Source organism: Macrobrachium rosenbergii, chromosome 22, assembly GCF_040412425.1.
Source record: "Macrobrachium rosenbergii isolate ZJJX-2024 chromosome 22, ASM4041242v1, whole genome shotgun sequence".
NCBI lineage: Eukaryota > Metazoa > Arthropoda > Malacostraca > Decapoda > Palaemonidae > Macrobrachium > Macrobrachium rosenbergii.
The window spans coordinates 1,790,755-1,808,236 of record NC_089762.1 but is presented as its reverse complement, the minus strand read 5'-3'; the positions used below and the strand labels follow the sequence as shown (position 1 = coordinate 1,808,236).

Below are 17,482 nucleotides of genomic sequence, written 5' to 3'. Positions count from 1 at the left end.
TTTATCATTTTTTCTTTTATTTTTACAAAAAGAGTGCGAGTGCTTATATATTTACTGTGAATGTGCACTCGCTGCTTGATTTCATTATTATTGCAAAGAGTTACAGGAAGGAAAAAATTTGATTGGTGACTAACCAGAAAAAGAAACTATATATTGCTCTGTTCTTTTCCTTTGTTAATACTCCATCATCATCAGTGCTTATCATTTACAAAAATTAAAAGATAAGACTATAAGGCCAGTGTAGCTGCAAAGTTGGCAGAGGCTTTACCCACCAATTCTTTTGATTGAAAGAGACAAAAGGTCGGAGGATTATTTTTTATAAAAACTGTCAAACGCCACAACGAGTTTCCGCCACTACGTCCAGCAACAAAATCTCTGCATGGTTCCTTTGATTGCAAAAGCAATAGGTCACGACCCTTACCCTCCTGACCACCACGGACTATTACTAGCCCGGGGACCCTGTTGCTTAAAAATAGTTTGTCCTTTAAGGGTCCATAAACAGTGACCCCCACCGAGATTTATGCAGGCCCAATGCATTTCGCCGGCAGCAGACAAAGGTTAATGACTCCGGATGACTGTAAATGGACCACGAAAGATTTCGGGAGAGGTACTTCTTCCACCACCAGCCCCGTCTTGGTCTGGTCACGGAAACAGGACAAATCTGTGTTCGTTCAGAAATGATCATTCCGGTAAATGTTCCTTTCGTGCAAGGGACTGTGGGTCTGCCCTACTTCCGGTGTCCCGTGCTTTGTAGGCCTTCCTCTTTCAAGAGGTGCGTCCTTGGCTTTCTCCCGGGGGAAGCCGTCCCCATTTTTCTATTTTTTTTTTTCTCCTTGAGGCCACCTCGATGGCCTCAGCTTAAAGATAATGATCTCGGAAACGGCGACGGCCTCTTGTAATTAACGATTCCTCGGCCAGGTAGTCGAGACAAGCGCTTCGTCTCCACGGAAGGGTGAGCACAAACCTTTCATAAGAATCGTTTTATTTATGAATCTGATTTGGCGTCGTCTGTGCAGAAAGATACTGTGGTTTTAGGGAGGTCGAACTAATTCGTTCTAGTTTCCTCATATTGGTATATGATCTTTGAAGCTAAAACAACGATGCGTAGACTAAAGGACGCGCAGGATTAAAATCAGCTCAGTTCCTGTTGAAGATGAATACATGTCGATACCTCGACTCTTTCTCCTCGCAAATGGAGAACCACTTCAGATAAGTTGCGCATTAATGCCTCAGTCGAAGCAAAAAAGATCACTTATTAAGAACTTGTAGCTGTCAGTAGTTGTGTGTTCCCCGTATGATTTATACCAGTCGTGAAGGGAGGTCCGTTCGCGTACGGTTTTCTTGCCGTGACCAAACAGGTAAATCGTGCAATCTTACAGGGATCTTTTTCTTCAGCCGGAAAGAAAAAGAAATTGCAAGATGGAAGTTACAGTCCAGTTCGTTCCCAAGCAGAATGGTGACTGGGTTTTACTTTTCGAATATCAGCGCTGAGTTGGAACATTCTGTTTAGATTCCATTCTTACTTGCTGTAACATGAATTCTGTGTTTCCTTATTATGATCTTTGTAGTCTATGGAAAGCAAAGTGATTTTTAGTGTGTTAAAGATTTTTAGGTACTGATTCTCACTGCAGTGAATGAAGAGATTAAAGATCGAGAAGAAACACCCTTTATGTGGGTCAACCTATACTTTTTATTATTAGTTTTTATATGTATAACAGGCCTGCATTTCTAGTATATATTGTCTTGTTCGTAATCGGTGAAGAGGAGGTGCAGTAAAGATTAAAAGCATTATGAAACGACGAAACATAGAACATAATAGACAGTCATGAATCACTGAGTACTAGAATAGAACTCAAAAGCCAATCAGAATTAATAAGTTGTTGAAAGAAGGAACAAAGGCGAAGCGTTGTAAGGTCGTATCACAGCCTCTTTAAAGTTACGAGCGCCGGTATCCTGAACACTCTTCCTGCGGCTGATGGGACTGACTTTGCCTTTAATTCCTTTTCATGTTTTGTTTTTATCTGTTTATCTGTTATTATTATTATTTTGTTTATCTGGGAGTGATGATTTATTTCATGTGTTAAGTAGCCAAATTGATACCACAGAACAGTGACTAATCCGATCATGCAAGCAAAAAAAGAGGAAAGAAATATTTTCTTCTTAAAATCTGTTTCGTTCAGAATGATTGCATTTGTTGCCATAACTATCATCGCTGTTAATGGTGTTGATTTTGATTCCATTAATATTAAGATCACTATAAATCTACACAATGGGGAGTTCTATCAAATACCTCATTCTGTTTGGGACCAAAACATTAGATAATCAACCTCGAAAGTAAACCGTCGAGGTTTAAAACAACAGAACCATGATGGGGAAACGAGGCCTCAAAATCAGCGCCTGTGTCCGTTCAGAAACCCCAAGACAAGAGAAAACGCGCAGTTAGTCCTACGTAAGCCAATAGATAGGTGGCTTGTAAATCACTTCTCATCTACGTCGAGTTCAGTTCTAGCATCCAGGTTACATTGTTTCATCGTCCTGGACGTTGTATTTTATTTTTAAGATAAAAGGATATCCTACTGTAACCTGGGTAGCTTTCCCCGTAGAGTTTCACCCATTTTTTTTCCCTCGCTCATAAAAGTGGATTCGAACATGAGTTTGTGAAAAGTGTAAAATTGTTTCACTAACTTTAAAACGTTTTGTTGCCACTCTTATTTTCATTGTAATAATAGTAGTAGCATTTATTTGATAACATTGCCGTTATTTTATGAATCTTTTGTACCTCATAGTCACAAAGTGGTCGCTGACTAATTCAAGATACGAGAATGATTCATTTCGGCGGCGCGGCCGAATCCTATCGAATGGACGCGCGTAGGCTTTGCTTGACCTTTTTGGCGGTGCTGTTTTAAAGAGTAGGTAATCACGAAAGGAAGAATTACTTCGTGTGGTGCTCTCTCTCTCTCTCTCTCTCTCTCTCTCTCTCTCTCTCTCTCTCTCTTTGTGTACTTCGCGTTTAATATTGTTTATATAAAACGTTTCACTAACTGTTTTATTCTGGACACGAACACAGAAATAAAGATTATTTTGTAAACAGTTTCAACCGGGTGGCGTGAAAATGACCTCTTCGAGGCTCTCGCGTTTTGATTTTGTACGATTTGAAGGGGCAGTGAACGCACGTCTGGGCGTTCTCTCTCTCTCTCTCTTCTTTCACGCGTTCTCTTTCCCTTAGTTGCGACCCACAAGGTTCAACTGTCAACCAGGTAACGATTCACTGCTCTGGACGTCAGAAGGCGTACTGGATTTTAGAGAACGCCTGCCCGTCAGATCGTGAACTGAGCGCTTACCACTGCCCCGAGAGAGAGAGAGAGAGAGAGAGAGAGAGAGAGAGAGAGAGAGAGAGAGAGAGAGAGAGAGAGAGAGAGAGAAAACATAATCATACTTGCCTCGTTATTTTTATCTTGTGTGAGAGCTCCGTTCTCTTGCGAGAATACTGAGGAGCTGGGCTTATTTTGCGAGGGGTCTCTCTCCCTTTTTATTTCTTTTTAGTAGCTTCGGCCGAATGGGGAATGTTAACGAGACGGCTGGACGTCAGCATGTGAGGTCCTGCTCCCTCTTCCTTCGAGGCTTCTGGCTGTCTGGTAGGGAGCAGACAGGCGTTATAGTTCAAGCAGCTCTAATAGACCGAGACAGAGGAATCATTTACAGTGGTTTGCAAACTTCATGCGCTTTTTTCTGTTTCTTCTCCTCTTCTTCAGAGTCTAATTATTTGATCGCCATTTTCTCAGGTCTTTCCATTAAATGTCAGTGTTCATCTGAATATTTCTGTTTGCGCTCTTTTCTGATTGTCTGTAGAATAATTTCCCTGTCGCCGGTTGACGAAAGATTTATTATCTTTTTTTCATCCGAACGTCGTCGAGTTGCCTTTATGTAGCGATTACCGGAAAGAATAGTGGAAATGCATGTCCAAAGGAGACAAAACAACATCCAGATCATTTCTGTGTGTTGGGGAGAATCTCAAGGTCCACGCCAGACTTCGTTTCCCCTTCAACGCCTTACCGCTCTTGGGAAAAGTGCGGCCCCGCGCTGGTGCAAAGTCGGTTTATCCTAAACATCCCCCCATACAACCATCGCCCCAATGTGTTGTGTTCTGGGAAATTTCCTGCAATATCGTTTAGACGCCGATTAGAAGTGTCGCGTTGTTGTGGAAATGCTTCTGGTAGAGCGAGCAACCTTAGCATTCATGCCAGGAGGAGCGTTTCCAAAAGTTGCACGCTACGCTGGGATTTGGCCTACGGGGCAAAAGCGGACGCTGGAGTCATTACCTTCCTGCTTTCCTGCAAAAGATCTGAGGATGGCGTCAGAGATGTGCATCGGCACCTGATGCCGCAGTTCGCCACCAAATGAAATTTGAATTTATGCGAAACGCTTTTTACCTCATGTTTCGTGTATGTGCGAATGTATGAATGTATGTATGTATTTATGTACACACACGTTATATATATATATATATATATATATATATATATATATATATATATATATATATATATATATATATAATCATATATATATATATATATATGTATATATATATATATATATATATATATATACTATATATATATATATATATATATATATATATATATATATATATAAATTATATATATATATATATATATATATCTCCATCGGAGATATTCACAATCAGTGAATTTGATATTAAACTTATTAATATCAAATTTCGGTGATAATATCTCCATGGAGATATTCCTCACCGAAGGAATTTATAAAACTTATAAATTCTCCTTCGGTGATAATTCTCCATCGGAGATATTCCCGAGGTAGTGTGAATTTGATATTAAACTTATAAATTCCCCTTCGGTGATAATTCTCCATCGGAGATATTCCCGAGGTAGCGTCAATTTGGTATTAAAGCGACATTTGTAGCTTCATGATTGTATATGAATCACGGTGTGATAAAAATGTCATATATATATATATATATATATATATATATATATATATATATATATATATATATATATATATATATATATATATATATATATATAATGTGTTCATATATATGTATGTGTTACTGGTATTATTTGTCTGTGAATCTTAAAAAAAAAAAATCAGAAAGAGAATGAAACTGGAATTACTGGTAATGAGTGCCAGAAACTTGAGGGAATTTAGCCCATTTTTGGAAGTTGGATGGAACTGTATAGGTGATTCCAGACAAGTACAGTTACGGTTTCCCAAAATTTAACAGAAATTCGCAACATCGCGAGAAACGGCAGTGATGAAACGAAGGTTGCTGACAGAATGCGGCTGAAGTCTTGCTGACTGAAAGAGCAGCGGAGGAAATAGTATCAGTGACAGAACCAAAAGTAGGTCATAGCCAGAGCCAAATCAGAGTCGGGTAAAATGGATGACTGTCTCTAAATGATGATCCTCAAGTCCATGATGATGATCGAAGTGGTTCAGAGTTGCTTAATGTACCAGAAGAGGGAAATTTTTCATTTAAATATGTTCAGGAATAACACTGTAGGTAGCTTCCAGTAAAAAGATGACAAAATCTTTCTGCTAAAATCCGGAATAACACTTGTTAGTTTCCAGTAAAAAAATAGACATTTTTCTGTTAAAATCTCGTCATGATTTCATCATTCAACCTGTATCAAAGTGTCATATATAAAAGCGGCTTATGTCAAAGCTGTTAGTGCCTACTGAGGAAAGAAAAGTGACCCAGGGAGTTTGCAAGACACAGCATCAAAGTAAGTCGTCCGAATGCTTTATGAAACGGATAAACGTCCACTGGACAAATGGCCCCATTCAAAGAAGTCCTCGGGATGTTCGGTCTTAGAGTATGACGTTGTAAGAAATGTACTCAGAAGTAAAGTGGGCGTTTTGACTCTCTCTCTCTCTCTCTCTCTCTCTCTCTCTCTCTCTCTCTCTCTCTCTCTCTCTCTCTCTCTCTCTCAGAGGCTATCATGTTTGCTCAACTTTCTTGAGGTTCCTGCCCCACACCCTAAGCCATCATTTCCTCCTCCTATTCCTTTCCTTCGTCGCTTCTGCCCCCTTTCTCCCTCCATCGCCATTATGCCAACTTCGCGTATTATGCATAGCTTTGGACTCCTAGCGGCAGGGCGCGCAAAACACTTTTGCATTGAATTATAATGCATTATACAGCGCCGGCTTTTGCCAAACAGGTCGACCCGCGTCTGTGCTGCGCTGCAGTGCCTCATTCGCCTCCTCCCAAGAACTCGCTGGTTTTCTCAACGAAATGATGAAACGTAACGCCCTTTCTTCTTGCCAATTCGTTCCTGAGGAGATTGGGTTGGATGTTTTTATACGGTGGATGAATTATGTGGGTTGATGACTTATTGTGTCTTCAACAGATATAATTGTCCCTTGAGAAAGATCTGGAAAGTAACTTATTTTAGTGTTTTTGTTACGGTGGGATATACCAATGAAAGTGATCGCCCTCCTTTCAGACAGTCTCATCCACAGCTTTCTTTCCATTCTCCCCATCCTAACTTTCTTCCTTCCCCTTTCTCTTAATCTTAGGATACATTAACTTCCTCCGAAAGACTCAACTACTCACCTAATCGCTCCATAGCTCCCTTCCCCCCTCTCCTCAGTTCCTCAGCCCCTTCAGAGCTCTTTAGTTGTCACCGCTCGTGTACTGGGTCTAAGTGTGTGGTGGGCTGGTTTGGTCTTTCTGAAATCGGGATGGTTTTACTTCCCTTTTTTTTATTTGATTCGCACGGCGTTGGAGGATCGTGATGATGATTGACTTGGTCTATACAGGAGCAAATAAGAGATTTTCTGGCTAAATCTTTCAAACGCCGACACAAGTCTCAAAATTGATTTGATTGTTCATTAAAGATTACTTCAGAGGGAAAATGTCTCCGTCATCTGAAACTCCAAAAGGGCATTCATTTCTCAAGATGGATGCAATTTGGCTTGTTTTATCATCTTGTTTAGACAGTGCAACAAAAGAGGTGCTTGAAATCTGCTAGAATCCCAGCGTACCTCCAAGATTGACTGTTAAAGTATATAACATTAGGTAATTGTGTGTAAATAAAGGTAATTCAGTGCCATTTCTTGCGCTGCATTTCATGCAGAAACTAATTCCAGCCCTCAGATGAACATAGACCCTATCATTAATGCCGATATGGCAGCAAAAATCATTTCTGGTAACATTAAGTATGGACCACTTACCGTAGTGTCACACAAAAGCGTAAGACGTAGCGATAGCAGATGTAGACCAACTTGCATAACTTTGTTTAGGCAGTCAGCCACTTCCCTTCGATTGAGTCTAACCACATTTATCCCGCCTTCTCTCCCAGCTCTTACTTGTGGCTCCTGAAGGGGAGAGTAAGGAATGGTGGGTCATTGTATCTGACAGAGTACTTTTCAGTCCAACGTTACTTTACACTTTCCGCTCTGTCGCACTCTTAAGCAAGCTTTAAGTCATTATTATAGTCATTATTATTATTATTATTATTATTATTATTATTCAGAAGATGAAACCGATTCATATGGAACAGGCCTACCAAGGGCCGTTGACTTGAAATTCAAGCTTCCAAGGAATATGGTGTTCATCAAAGAAGAAGTAAGATTAGGTAAAAGGAAATACAGAAAGAACTCACTTATTAAAAAAATATTAAACTAATAAATTAGTTAATAAATAGATAAAACTATATTAAAAGGCAAGAAAAGCACTAGGGTATTAATGCATCTGCCTGCAGGAAGGTCAGATGTGCCCATGCGGGCGAGCCACACCAAAAATGTTGGGGGTTTTAGGGGTCTACATGGTAAACCGATTGCGCAGTTATCAACCTGGTCGTATTGTGTGTCTAAATGGTAGGTAAAATGGTAAACCCTTGGTCTTAAATAATTGAAAGATCGACAAAAACGGCAACCAAAGCCAGCCAGGTTAAAAACCGTTGGGGACAAATATTTTCAGTGTTACAAAGGAAAACTGCTCAAGTGAAGTTTATTCAACAGCGAGCAGTGATCACTTTGGTAGCGCTGAAGTTGTGTCAAGAGGCAAAGGTGTAAAGCAAACAGAATTAAATCCTAAAAACCTTGTGAAGAAGTGGAGGATGCTCAAGAAACTTGTTTTTAGTAAGTAAAGTGACTGCTTTCAGTCAGTCTGGAAATGTGCAGCATTTGCGCTAAAGTATGTCTCCTTGTGTATAAGCCAAAGAGAGTATCTCAGTGTAGGATGGTGGCTTACTTTTCTACAGACTATCGTCTCATGCCAAAACAACAGTTTGTAGTCGGTAAATAGCAGAAGATATACAAATTGTTTGAAGTCTGATACAAGGTCTAAACGGGGAAAACTCATCTGGAGGAGGGAGACGACGTGGGCAAAGCCCCGTAGAAGTGGGAGAGCCCCTCCAATTGGAGAGTAGTGAAACAGAGGTGGCCCAGTTTATTGTTGATAAAGTTACAAAATGTCGACGAAAATGTAGGCATTGTGATGAAAGAAAAATGCCACCATCAACCAGGCTGCAAAACTTTGTGCAGTGGCTTCTCTTAGCCATGAAGAGACATAGGCATAAGCCACCAAGTAACGTAACCTCTAATTGTGAAAGTCAGTGGAAACGAAATTATAGTTATAGTCACAACTGCCATGCCTATTCTGACGCAACCTGGCTTTCACAAGGAATCGTGTGTTTCCACGCCCTCGGTGCGTGTCAGGCACATTTGCAAAAGTCAGTTAAAGTCTGTCTGAGGTGGGAGGTCGTTTTCTTCAAGGTAATTTTGGTCTTCATGGGTTATAGGTCTACTGCCATTTCAGCTGGTGGTAAGGCAAGACTTCGCCTGTGTGCTCTAAAGAAGAGACCACGACTCAATGTAACCAACTTGAGAAGCGCCCAGAGAATATGTGCAGACGGTCTTTGCTGTGGCAGCCAGAAACACTTGAGCTCACACGACAAGGAAGGGATCGGACACGGTAAGACGAGGAACATCTTCCGACTGCCTTGGTAGCCATCACAAAATGCTTGTTCTGGAATGTACTGGGTAGTGAAAGTGTTGCAGCCACACACTCACCTGCACTGGTCTTTGTAGTGGCCCTTTTGCTGGGCCTAGGTGTACCAAGGAAGCCTGACACTGCAATACTGCACTTGAATATCATATTTGGATGTCAAGTTCAGCTACGAGGATCTAATTCCGCAACACAATTCGTGTCAGTTTATTGTAGGGCACTGTTGAAGGGTTTAAGAAGCATCATAGGTAATTTATCGTAGCAAAACTGATGTTAGCATTTAAAAATATATTCACGCCTTTATAAGTCAGATAGCAACCACCTTAAACATGCTTGCGATGATAGCATTTGGAACGACCAGAACATTTTCTTGATTTAATGGTGCTTGCGGTGTCACCATCTGAACAACAGTGTTATTTACTCGTCCCCTCAGTGGTATGGCTTCTACTGACTCTTGGTATTATTATTATTTTTATTTTTTTTTACCATTTTCATTTAGATTTATTATATTCAACAGTCTGTTTAAAAATTATTTCATTCATCTTATGTCTCTGATATTTTTAATTCTAAAATTTAGCTCTCAAATACTTTCGGAGATGCTATATGAAACTTCAGCGACTTTATACAAAACTTTTTCGGAAACAGTCTTTTAGTTTAGGATGCACCATACTTTTCCCTTATCTCCCTGATAACGACAGAAATTTTAGGAGAGCTTCATGGGGTCAAAAATGCAAAATATCACAGAATAACGGGAAACGATTTACAGTGACCGAGTGGCCATAGAAACATGAAAGTTTCTGTCGTCTTAAGTTTTGTGACTTCCCACTTGACATCGAAGAAGAAGAAGAAGAAGAAGAAGAAGAAGAAGAAGAAGAAGAAGAAGAAGAAGAAGAAGAAGAAGAAGAAGAAGAAGAAAAAGAAGAAGAAGAGGGAAGGGCCAGAGACAGACCCTGGACAGTTTGGAGCATCTGCCGAGATAAAGTAATTGCTGCCATTGCCGGGGAAGTATTTCATGACAAACTTTTCCGTGGAGCGGCTACCAGAATCGCCATATTGCGACATCACCCCCCCCCCCACCTCTCCCGCTCTGGGTACGGATGGATGGATTTACACACACACATACACATTGAGAGAGAGAGAGAAAATGTATTTTTCTTTGGTGCAGTAAACGCTTTGCAATACATTGCCCTTAGTAATGATTTACAGAAAAGTATTTCAGACGGACAATAATGGTTGTTACAATGTGGGAACCAACCACATAACAAGAGATTTGAAGACGAGTGCAAAAAACGTCATAAGAAATCAGCGGTTAGAGCCGTATGCTAAACGTGAGAGAGAGAGAGAGAGAGAGAGAGAGAGAGAGAGAGAGAGAGAGAGAGAGAGAGAGAGAGAGAGAGAGAGAAGGTCTGATTTCAAGAAGATAAGAGGTAAGAGAGAGAAAGAGAGAGTGAGGAGAGCAGCTGAGGAGGCGTGATGGAAAGGGGAGATAGTGAGAAGTGGGAGGGAAGAATTGTATTGGAGAGTCTAGTTAGTCCTAAAGGGAGCAGATGAAAGAAAAGAAGAATTGAAAACAGATTTAAAAGGCATATTTGACATTGATCAGTGTGATATGTCGAGCCAGTGTTTTCTTCCAAATTCGTATCCTTATAGCGTTCAGCAATTTCACTTGTATATTGCATACAAAGCATCATTTTAAGAACATATAGGAGTATTTCAAAGGGGAGCTGAAATTACATACTAATATTTGATTGCAGAATAGGTGTCTCCCTTACAACTGGATTCTACACACGCACCCACCTCAGTACTTGTACTTTTTCGATGTCCAATAATGAGTCATTCTTTTTGTCCGTTTGAGTTTTTTACAAATAAAAAATCTTATTATTATTGATCTTATTACTGAAGAAGAGAACAGGATTTCGCAAGATTAGTTGGTACTAGAGTAGAACCAGACAGCGACAGGAACCTTAACTGGCTCGTCCTCTAAAAGGCGCTCTCACAAATGCACGCACAAGAATTTCTTCTGAGCGCAAACGCAAACATTAAGCTACTCACCCCAGCATTGCACATTCCTTCTTGCTTGCGGGGTGCCAAGGCCCTAGTACTCATGCGCACCTGACACGATATAATATTATTTATTTTCCTAGTTGAACACCTTTTCTTAGTAGAACTCATAGCCGTAGTATTCTTAAAAAGTCAAAATGTAGTTTGCAGAACAGTCTTCCAGCTCTGAACAGTGAGCTTCGTCACGAGAACAGACCTTCATTCCGCCGAGAGAGTCTGAATGGAAAATAACACGGCGAGATCGGGTTACCACTGGAGAGATCACGTGACGTGGTCATCGAGCTCTCCTTTGAAAACGTTCCCCTCTGTCGGATGAATCACTACACTCTAGAAGCAGCTGCAGTTGTCTGTATTTTTCTCTTTTTGTCTGCCGCAACTCGCTGTTATTTTTTAGAGGAAATAAGATATAACTTTGATGGTAGCAAGTTTGTCTATCGTCTGGAAACTTCTTCCTAAAAGTAACTTCATCAGCTGGCCTCCTACGTAGGCCTTTCTCCCTCACGGCTGTGGAACTGTTACGACGTGATACTGCCGAATTGCTTTTCGTCCAGATGTACTTGATAGGACTCAGGTGTTGAAGCTTCGTTCCCTCCCACTTTTACTGTATGTCTCTTGGTCTGATAGTTTATTCATGGACAAGTGTGCGTCAAGTGACGGAAATTCGTTTGATGATTTCTTACTGTTTTTTATTTACATGAAACCAGATTTTGACGAGCGCTGCTTCTTCATGTCGATTCAATTCTTCAAATACTTTACCTTTTTAATATATATATATATATATATTATTTATTTATTTATTATGCACCACATCAGATGAAATGTTGTTCATCTGTATGTGTCAGTGAAAGGAATGCACCGACTCTGGAGAGACTGGAAAGCAGGGCGTAGCGGAAGACGAGGCCTTTAAGGCGCAAGGAAGCGGACTTATCGGAAGTGGATGTCTAAAGCAGGTGCCCAGTTGATCCCACCCACAAAGAAGGCCAACAGCTATTTGCAGGAGCATCCTAAAAAAAAGAAGAAGTTGCAGACCCGTTGAAAAGCGACCGCCAAATACAATATTGAAAATATTATCCTTAACAGCTGTTATACTTCGAAGATTCTCACAATGACTAAAATATATAAAGCTTAGGCCAAAGAGCCAGGCGCTAGTGTCAGCTTTTAACTCTTAAGTCTTCTGGCAACATTCATGACACTTGTTAACGGTCGCGTTTTAGATATCATGCAACTTTATAGTCGCTTGTTTGCAAGTTGTTTTTCCAGGATGATCCTAAAAATAGGTGTACTCTTTGTTTTTGCTTGGGATCAACTGCACACCTGCTTTTAACATCCACTTCTGTTGAGTCCGTTTGTTCGTGCCTGTGAAACCTTCCCTTATACAGTACTTCATATTATTATTATTATTATTATTATTATTATTATTATTATTATTATTATTATTATTATTATTATTATTATTCAGAAGATGAAAGCTATTCATATGGAACAAGCCCACCAAAGGGGCCACTGACTTGAAATTCAAGCTCCCAAAGAATGTGGTGTTACTTAGGAAGAAGTAAGAGGAAGTAAAGGAAAATGCAGAAAGAAGAGATTCCACTCATTAAAAAAGAAAAAAATAAATGGAAAAAATAGGTAAAAGTGTATTAAAATGCAAGAATAATCGTCTTCGGGTAGTAATACATTGCACGTTAAACGCAAGTGTCCAGTTGATCCCAACCAGAAACGAGAATGCAACTACTTTTAGGATCATCCTGAAAACAACTTGCAAACCCCTTAACAAGCGACTATAAAGTTGCATGATATCTAAAATGCGATCGTTAACAAGCGTCGTGAATGTCGCCAAAGGCTTGTAGTTAAGCATTTACACTAGTGCCTGGCCTTTGGCCTAAATTTCACACATTTTAGTCATTATTTGAATCTTCGAAACATGACAGCCGTTAAGTATCACGTTTCAGATATCAAATTTTGCGGTCGCTTTTCGATAGGTTTGCAACTTCTTTTTGCTCTTGCCCCACACTATGCCTCGCTTTTCAGTCCCGTAGAGTAACCTATTCTCTTTACCAACACAAAAACACACAGATGACGCAACAAATCTAAGGGGCCTTGCTGCGCGTTTCGTTACGTCTGATGTGGTGTATCTAAATGTCAGTTTTAGAATAATATTGTTATAAGATTAAAGTATCTGAAGCACACAGGGGTGGCAGTGCCATCCCACGAACTGGCCAAAGGTCATCTTTTAGGAAAAGCCCTTAAGTGCAGCCAGCATTTGGAATTTTAGCTTTCCAAATTTGTACGGATTCTGGGTACTTAGGGCATTCACCAGGCGATCATTTCAGTAGCCTACGTATTCTTCAGAAATATTGCACAGTTACAGCAAGAAGTAGGTTCTGTAATGTGCAGATTTGTGTACTTAATTTTTGTAGTTTCCAAGAAGTTTCTAATTGCATTTTAGGTTTTAATTGTACTGTATATTTTTATAAAGATAATAGTTCACGAGAACCAAATTCAGAGCTGAATGACCTCATAGGTCCCAGGGCTTGGCGCTTGGCCTAAATTCTATATTCAGCGCAAATCATCCACATTCCAGTTATTTTTTTAGCCTTCATTAGAAACCTGAATAATAATTCAGACTTTGTGTTGGATAATCAGTGAATAATTAGCGATTGTGGGATTGTTATGGCCTCACAATATTTCATAAAAGTTAGAGAAGATCCTCTGATGATAATTAACCTTTATTTACATCAGAAGAGCCTCGCCACACAGAAATTGGTTCTAGACTTCAGTAGAGATCTCTGGACAAGTGCAAGAAGAATGGTCAAGATTTCTCTGATCATGCCCGAGTGCAAACAGGGTCTGATCCAATAATTCGCCTTTTAACTTTGCAACCGTTCGCATTACACACACGATTTAGCCATCGTCTGCTAGGTATTTAGAAGTATAATAATCACTAGATATTACCTTAGCTGTGAAATTCAAAATAACTTCTAATTTGTCACATAAATGAAAGATAATGATTTTGAATGTTTGTGGAGTTACGTTCAATGTTTTGTAGGAAAGCAAAGTTTGCAGATCTTAATTTTATTTAAAAATTTTCATCTTTCTCTCTCTCTCGTGTGTGTGAGAGAGAGTTTTCTGCACTCAATACTTTAGTCAATCGAAGAAGATTGGCTCTCAAAAGAGACGGTGAAATAATATTCCTTGATGCGGTGGTTTTACTTCGAGAGGAATACTTACGAACAAACACAATCCGTAGTAAAAGGCATGTTTCTGAAACCACACTGAGCTAGAATCACCTAGTTGTTGCTTCACTTTAGAGACTGTTTTAGCAAAGACACGCTGTGTGCTGCTTGGTATTCAGTAGTTTCCAGAGATCTGGAAAGACTTATTCCTTAAAAATTGAATAATAATGCTTAATATGAAGTGTTTTGTATTATCTGAGCCAGGATTACATTCCAAAGACGGCTCATCACCAGTGTTTCGACTTCCCTGCACACACTGCGCCACTCATCTCTCATGCTAACAAGAGATTTGACAAAGTAACTTTTGCTACATAAATGTAGAAATACCATGTAGGTTCTCTTCCAAAGGTTTGGTATGGAATTGGTTTTGCATGTAAGTTTTATCCCCCCATTGCAAGTATTTGCAGTATCTGGACTGTCGCATAAATATTTTTCAACTTCAGACTGAGTGTGATGACAGGTTTAATACAGTATAGCAGTAAGTATGAAGTGAATATTGCAGTTCTATTTGTAAACTCAAAATGTGTTTTCTTGTATTTTGTAGTACCGAGACTTAACTTTGTTCACGGGTGTTTTCGCTTTATATTTTAGGCACTAAATTCTATTCCCGTTGTCCGCGCGACTTCGCAAAGTGAAACTTGTTAATGAATTATATCAGATGTTTTGTGTTTGCGCAGAGTAAATGTATTAGTGTTCGGTTATATTAATTAATGGTGATCTGCCCGATTATTATTTGGAAACATTCTAGCAGATGAGGCCCATTTCCATAATTCAGTGACCTTTTACTAACATTTAAATCAGTTTGTTTCATTGAAGTTGTGCTTTTAAAAATAAAACGAAAGAAACTGAATCAACAGCGCTGCAGAATTCTTTAGCTTGCTCTGAACTTCCACAAAATGTTTACCTTCTTCTAAGGCTAATTACCTATTGAATGCTATGAATGCTTTGTAACAATAGAATATTGGACGAAGCAGCTGTTAGACAGGGAGGGAGGGTTGTTATGTATTGAATGGTTACAGGAATAATTAAGCAGTGGCTACTAACTCTTCTTCCTTTGAAGGTAAACTTCATTTTATTGGAGGAAAAATAATTATTGGCAATTAGTCAACAGAAAATTTGTATAGAGTGATTTTGTTAGAAAAAATATACATAGATAGATGTAGTGTATATTGCCTATATTAACAGGGGGTTTATTATGACAATTGGTGATTGATGGTGCTAGATTTTGTCTCAAGCTATTTAGAGTATTGTACCATTTAAAACATATTTTTGCTTTAAAATTATGCACTCTTAATTGTTCTAGAATATTTCCTTCCACATTTAGGTACTTCAAAATTAAAAAACTCTTCCATTAACTTTCTTGATGCTCTGTTATGATCATTAACTTTATGCTGTACTAATGCCTTTCTACTTTCTCACCCTTTCAGACTGCAGCTACACATGTCACGAGCAATGTCAAGATCTGGTGACCTTAGATTGCAAGACTGATCTGACCCCTGACTCCCACACCAGCGAAGAGGACTTGTACGAAGACACCGACCAGGGAACTCTAGTCAAACACGAACATCTCTCTAACCAGAATCTAAGCATAACTGTGACATCACAAGAGGAGGAGGAGGAGACGGCTGAAGAGGACTCTTATGAGGAACAGGAAGAGAAACACGAGGAAGAACAACAGGAAAAGGAACTGCTTGAGGAACCTTACAAGAAACATGAGGTAAAGTCTCTCTCTCTCTCTCTCTCTCTATATATATCTATATATATATATATATATATATATATATATATATATATATATATATATATATATATATATATATATATATACAGGCAGTGCCCGTTATGGGTGGTCTTCCATTCCCGACAGCGTGACGATAACCAAAAAATTGCCGAAAACCGAAAATCTGCGATAATAGCGCCGATCCTGATTATTGGCGCCAGTATCCGTTATTGGCGCCGATAACCGGGGATCAGTGCCGCCAATAACTGGGGATCAGTGTCGATAACCGGAATCGTGTCGAAAATCTGGTTATCGTTGTCGCTAGACAAGTGGCGAAAACCGGATTGCTGATAACCAGGGACTGCCTGTATATATATATATATATATATATATATATATATATATATATATATATATATATATATATATATATATATAAAAATATATATATATATATATATATATATATATACTATAAAAAATACAGTATTCCATTTACTCAAGATTGAGTAAAATCCAAAAAGTACATTATTTTTATCAGACTCAGGCTCGTCCATCAAGAAACGAAATCTAGTAATTGAGGTGCCTCTTATTCTTTTATGTAACATTTCCAGTATTAACAAAAAATGCTGATAAAGAATTATCTTGGTGAACTCAGTTTTATTATTAAAATACCACAAAGTAGAGCTGGATAAAACAATATAACTGAAATATGAGACCAAGAATTGGATTAAAGTATAATTTAAATGGGAGACCAAGACCGTATGAAGGATAGATTTTAGTTGTTTTTTTGGAGAATAATGGAAAGAACATCCTGAAGTGTAAAAATAAATTATATTTCAGTAAAATTATAGGGCTGGTTATAAGTTGAGCTTGTAAGGTTTATGATAAAAATACCCATTATATACATAGGCAATGAATATACCTTCCTTTTCTTTTTCTTTTTTTTACAGGAAGTTTCCACCCTAAGGAAGAGTGTTAACCGATTGCAGTCACACTTGGTAGATAATGAAACCTTGGAAGCATGGGTAGAAAAGTATAACGCCACAACTCAGGGATTACAAATAGCTAAGGTATTGTAATATTCTTTTTATCATGAGAACTATTAACACACAAAATTTAAATGTGGAAAGAGCGTGAATCATATTTTATTATTTTAATTGTAGTGAATTGTTTGGTATTGTTTTAACATTTTTGATTTTTAGAAAAGGAAATTGATACCGAACGATAATATGATTGGTATTATACAGTAATGGAACCGAAGTGTTGAGACAGATTTCTAGACTGTAGGGCTGTCCTAAAGATTAACGAGAGGAATGGATGAAAAGTAAGTGAAAAGGGCACCAAGGTGTTCGCAGAGGATTGCAACTACAGGTTAGTAGGGAGGAGATGGCAGCTTTGTTGTCCCTCCAGGCTCCTAGGAGCTAAAGTCAGCAGTTGAAGTTCAGTAGCGATCCTGTAGAC

The 17,482-nt window shown here is 38.9% G+C and overlaps 1 protein-coding gene across 2 annotated transcripts in view; it reads left to right on the top strand.

Annotated features, from left to right (window-relative positions):
• The window catches only part of LOC136850526 (uncharacterized), a 164,991-nt gene that overhangs the window by 134,285 nt on the left and 13,224 nt on the right, over nt 1-17,482 (top strand). For both annotated transcript variants that reach the window (XM_067124113.1, XM_067124112.1), the window contains exons 3-4: nt 15,726-16,015; nt 16,972-17,091. In XM_067124113.1, coding sequence (XP_066980214.1) covers nt 15,726-16,015; nt 16,972-17,091 — 410 coding nt within the window. The remainder of the gene's footprint in view (nt 1-15,725; nt 16,016-16,971; nt 17,092-17,482) is intronic.